This window comes from Brassica oleracea, chromosome C7 (assembly GCF_000695525.1).
Source record: "Brassica oleracea var. oleracea cultivar TO1000 chromosome C7, BOL, whole genome shotgun sequence".
Classification (NCBI taxonomy): Eukaryota; Viridiplantae; Streptophyta; class Magnoliopsida; order Brassicales; family Brassicaceae; genus Brassica; species Brassica oleracea.
In genome coordinates, this window is record NC_027754.1 from 1,561,682 (window position 1) to 1,567,377 (window position 5,696).

Consider the following 5,696-nt stretch of genomic DNA (forward strand, 5'->3'; position numbering starts at 1 on the left):
AGTTTAAAAAAAATTTTAAACGAAAATATATGTATATATATTATGATTTCATAATAAAAGGAAAGTTCACAAAATAGTAAAATATCATTTAAAAAATATTTTTAAATAATATAAAATATAATTTTGAAGTAATAAAATACTTTACCTATATATTCTTAGATGAAAAAAAATATTTGTATATAATGTGATTTTATAAAAAAAAAGTTCACATAGATGATCTTAATATTAGAATAAAAAAATATTTTTCTTTTAAAATATAAGTTTACACAATGCAAATATGTATATTTACAAAGTAACTAGGTGATTATCCCGTGCTCATGCATGGGAATAAACATTTAAAAATAATTAAATTATAATATTGATAAATATTTTCTCTTGGTTGTTTATAAATTTTAAGTAATTTTGTAATTTTTATGTATGATAAATAAAAAAAATGTACTAAGTGTCTTTATGTTTTCATCTTAATTAGATATGTGATTTTAATTATAATATTTTTTATTATTTAAGTATTCATTTTGGTATGTTGAATTGCATCTATGCTTTTAAATTGACGATGATTTTTTGTTTAATTAGGTTAAAATTGGTTTATTAGTATCAATTCAGATTATCCTCTTATATTTTAAATATATTTTATAAAATTTTGTATAGTTTGATATATCTTGTTTAGTAAAACAGAAAATAAATATATTTAATCAGGTATGCATTAATAAACATAACTTGTAATATTTTGAAAATTCATACACATATATAAATATATATATAATATTAATCATAATAATAGGTGGATTTAACTGTTCATATTTTGATTGGTTTCATTATTTAAATTTTGGTATATTGGGTTATATTTTTTTTTTTTAAATGAATCATATTTTTGGTTATAATTAGACTAAAATAAGAATAATATTATTAATTAGATTTTCTTTTGTAGAAAACATGTCTAAACTATTTTACTTTTTCATTTTGTTTTGTGAAGTGGTGTTTTATATATAAGTAAATATATTTTAAAAAATTTAGATATTTTATCTTTTATTTATATTTTTTGGGAAAAGATAAAAAGTAATAAAATTTAAACTTTTCACATATAAATAATCTATAAGCTTATATTCTGTAAATATCCCTTTTTCTTATTTATGTGCTTTTGGAAGAATAAATGAAATAAAATTAGATGATGTTAATGGTAATCATTTATAATCTTTTTATTTCATTAAGGGTGTCTATGTAATTAACTGTCATGAAAATTAACGTGAGCGCGATACATAAGAAACTGACTTCTCAATAACGTGAACACGACACATAAGAAACTGACTTCTCAATTAATATTATAGAGATATAATTTGTTTTTATATATCTATATATTTTCTTAAATGATTGCATAAAATAATTAAGTAACATAAACTGATATATGTTTAATTGACAAAATATAATTTATGATTAGTATTATTGAAATGTTTTTATTTTATTTTTCAAATATTTCGTTGACTATAATATCTTACCGTTACAGCAAAAAAATATAAGTTGTATTTTACTTATATAATTTAATTTTTCAAAAACAATCACATTTTACTGCATATTTTAAGAGATATTAAAAACCAAAAATAAATTTTAACCATAAACATCTTTTGATCAAATAACTATAACATGAGTGACTCGACTAATCCATCTTATATTTAAAATCATAGATTTAACTATAAGAAGAATATAATTTATTTATTTTATAAGAATATATAATTATTTAATAATAATTTATTTATTTTATAAATTTAATTATGGGATGACTTAAAATATATTAACAAATAAAAAATAAAATATTAACTCACTTTTACAATTTGGTTCTTTTGTAAAAGTTATATATATATATGACTTTAAAATATTATCATTATATTAATTTATGTAATTGGGAATCAGGCACTTTAGTTTATTTATTTTTTATTTCATTCGAAGCACAATATATCTTAAGTTATACATTTTTTTAAGTCATACATAATCTTACTAAAATATACTTACATATCTAAGACAACAACCAACCTAAATACAAATAAGAAAATTAATCAGAAAATAATATATTTAGAATAAAAAATATTATAATTGAATTCAAAGAAATAGATGGAATCCAATATGTCCAAATGATAGTTGAATCTACTGTAAAAACAACATAACCGATTAGATATAAAATATCTAAAATCATATGTATAGTTAAAGTAATATAATATTATTAATAAAAATTATACATATATATTATAAATTAATTTAAAACTAAAAGTAAATATCAATCAATTATTATAGTATATTTACTTTTAAAATATTTATGTCCGTGCATGAGCACAAAAAAATCACCTATTTATAGATATGTCGCATGACCTCCAAACCATCGATATAATAATTTTTTTATCTAACTATCATTTAAATAAGGGGAATTGAGCTGTATAACATTCAAACAATTAATAATTCACTAGTTATCTAAATACCCTAACTCACCGATACACCGCTTCTCTTTTATAAATAATAGTCATATTGCCCTCATGAATAACCGGAGAAACCTACAAACAAAAACCAAAATTTAATAATAAATAATGTGGCAATGTTACTCGTGTCCCTTTGTTAGTCATACCTTTTAATAATAACACATATCTTTAAATGTTATTTTTATTAGTAAATATTAGAAAGATTGATCAATTTTGTTCAGATATGTAGCGCCTCCCGACGAACTCTATTGTGTTCATGGTGAAAGATTACAGTGAGCAGACACAAAAACCCTTTCATTTCTTTTTCTTTTTATGTTAAATCATTGATTACTTACAATCATGCTTTTACTTTAATACTCTGTGTTTTGTTTCTGGTTTTGTTTTCCAGATACAGTGTTGAAGAATAACGACGGCGGATCAGTAAAAATGTCGCCTTGTCGGAAAACGAAAAGAGATGAAGACGAGCTCTATATGGTGGTGAAGAATAATGATTGTGAGCCTAGTAAATGTGTGTCACCATCAACATGTCTAAAAAAAGAAATGAAGAAGATGAACTATCCACTCCATCCATACTACCGGTGAAAAGAATAGTATAATATATATATTTTAGTGTACTTATTTATGTAAGGGTACCATACTATTTGAGACATATTTGTATACTATTTTTTAAAGATAATAATATATCATGTTTTGAAATTTGATAGTACTCTTTTCTGTAATTTTGTGTGATTGATTGTAATATAAAATTTATTTTTCTCGAGTGTTGGACAAATTTGATTATTTGTAAGATTTACTTACTATACTACTTAGACTATATGGAATAGAAGATATACAACATGTTAACCAAGTAAATGGCATCCAAGTGTCAAATATTGAAAAACAATTTATAGATTGTATTTGAGTTTATAGGTTCCTGCTTAGGGTTTAGATTTACTAAGTAGAGGTTTGTGTATAGTAAACCATATTATATACATTCTATTTGGGTTTATGCTTCCTTGATTAGAGTTTAATTTCACTAATCAGTGGCGTGTCTTGTATTGTTGTATTTTTTTCGGGTGGGGAGAGCTTGCTGTTTGCATTTCATACTATAGATACATCACTGGATAAATTTGATTATTTAGAACATTCGTTTACTATACTATTTAGGAAATAGAAGATATGCAACATGCTAACTAAGTAAGTGTGCCTTCAAGTGTCCAATATTAGAAAACAATTTATAGATTGTATTTGGGTTTATAGGTTTCTGTCTGGGGTTTAGATTTACTAAGTAGAGATTTGTGTATAGTAAACCATATTATATACATTCTATTTGGGTTTATGCTTTCTTGATTAGAGTTTAGCTTTATTAATCTGTGGTGTGTCTTGTATAATTTTCAATAGAGGTTTGAGTGAGATACAATAGTACATGCGTAACCGAGATAGAATAGTATACACGCAATCTGGTAAGCATTAACTTCTTCGTGCATTCATCTTTATCTATGTTTATTTATGTGGTAAAAAATTAAATTGATGTGGTTTCTTTTTCTTTCGTAAGTTATGCAAAGGTCACATAAATTGTGGGCCACATATGTTGGTGTCAACATCAATTTTTATCATTTGTTACCGATAAATACACATATTTTACATGGGCGACGTGGACTTACCTTCTTCCCTTCACCTGCTACTTGTAGGACAGATGGTTATAACCGGATGAAAGAAGACACATTTGTTACTTCCTTAGTTATGTCAAAATCATTGACCTGCACTTAATTAAACTACCAAACTTAGATATCTCGCAAATTCTCCCTTTAAATAAATAGATATTTTAGTAATATATTATGATTCTAAAGTAATACATTCGATCCTGAATTAAAAATTACAATTAAGTACAATCTGAAAAACACTTTTCCTCCTTTGTCTGATAATCACATTGAGATTTAACATCTCCTAACTTTCTTTTAATTGGATAGTTTCTCTTTTCTTTTTTTCGTTGTCAAAAAGAAATGAGATTGGATAGTTTCCTAAATGCCATTATTTCATATAAGAAAAAACTATTGCCATGTTCCTATACGTTCATTTCCTATTCATTCTTCGTGTTCCCGAAAAAATTACTAGTCGGAGCCCAAATAAAACAGGGTCGTTTTCTCCAGGGTTCCCTTTATATAGACAAACTCTAATGAATATTTCATTTTCTTATTTATTCCTTTTTATTATTATGTGAATTTGTAAAAAAAGTCCTAATTAAATAAAAAGGAAATAAAACAATTTTTGGTAATGGATTTTAGGTAGAAAAATTAAATCAAGCAAACAACACGGCAGGTTTCTCCAGGTCTTCCTTTATATAAACAAATCCTCTGAGCGTTTGACAAAAAAAAAAAAAAAAAAATTAAAATCATAATCAAGAAAAAAGAGTAGAGGAATATGGATTCCTTGACAGATGATCTTTGGGCATCAACACTTGTCCTATTACCCCTAAAGAGCATCGCCACTTCCAAACTGGTCTGCAAGCGATGGAGATCACTATCAGATCTCTTAGAAACACAAAGAGTTATAAGAACAACTTTTCTTATTAGCTTTAGAAACTATTCAAAACTAAAGCTCTCAATATGTTTCTCTCAGATCATATGGAACACCTCTCCATTAGACCTATATTTATATGAAAGACAATTCCCTTTAACATGTGGGATATGAAAAACACAAACCTAACCTAAATAGAAACTTCCTTTTCCTATTTCTAGGTTTCCTTATTGTGTTTATCTTAACATATTAAACATCTAATAATATGTTAAGTTTCCACAAGCTTGGAATTATCCAACATTCACCCTCTTAATTCCAACTTGAATTAGGGAGAATAATTTCTTGAACTCCGATTAAGCTCCTCATTTGCTTGAACATAATCCTTGCTAATGGCTTGGTAAGGATGTCGGCCTTCTGCTCAACACCCGACACATGCTCCACTTTGATCTGCCCGTTCTCCACACACTCACGAATGAAGTGATACTTCTTGAGTACATGCTTACTCCTTCCATGGAAAACTGGATTCTTGGTTAGAGCAATGGCTGATTTGTTGTCGATCCTAAGCTTGACTATCTCGCCTTCTTTTCATAGTATCTCACTCAACAATTCCTTGATCCACATAGCTTGCTTCGCTGCTTCTGTTGCTGCCATGAATTCTGCTTCGCATGATGACAATGCAACCGTCTGCTGCTTCTGCGACGTCCAAGTAATCAGTGATGAACCGTAGTAGAATGCATG

General features: G+C 26.2%; 1 protein-coding gene across 1 annotated transcript in view; it reads left to right on the forward strand.

Moving 5' to 3' along the window:
• The first annotated feature begins 5,496 nt into the window (after positions 1–5,496).
• The window catches only part of LOC106302321 (F-box protein At3g28330-like), a 4,274-nt gene continuing 4,074 nt past the window's right edge, over positions 5,497–5,696 (forward strand). The window contains exon 1 of the mRNA XM_013738855.1: positions 5,497–5,681. Coding sequence (XP_013594309.1) covers positions 5,497–5,681 — 185 coding nt within the window. The remainder of the gene's footprint in view (positions 5,682–5,696) is intronic.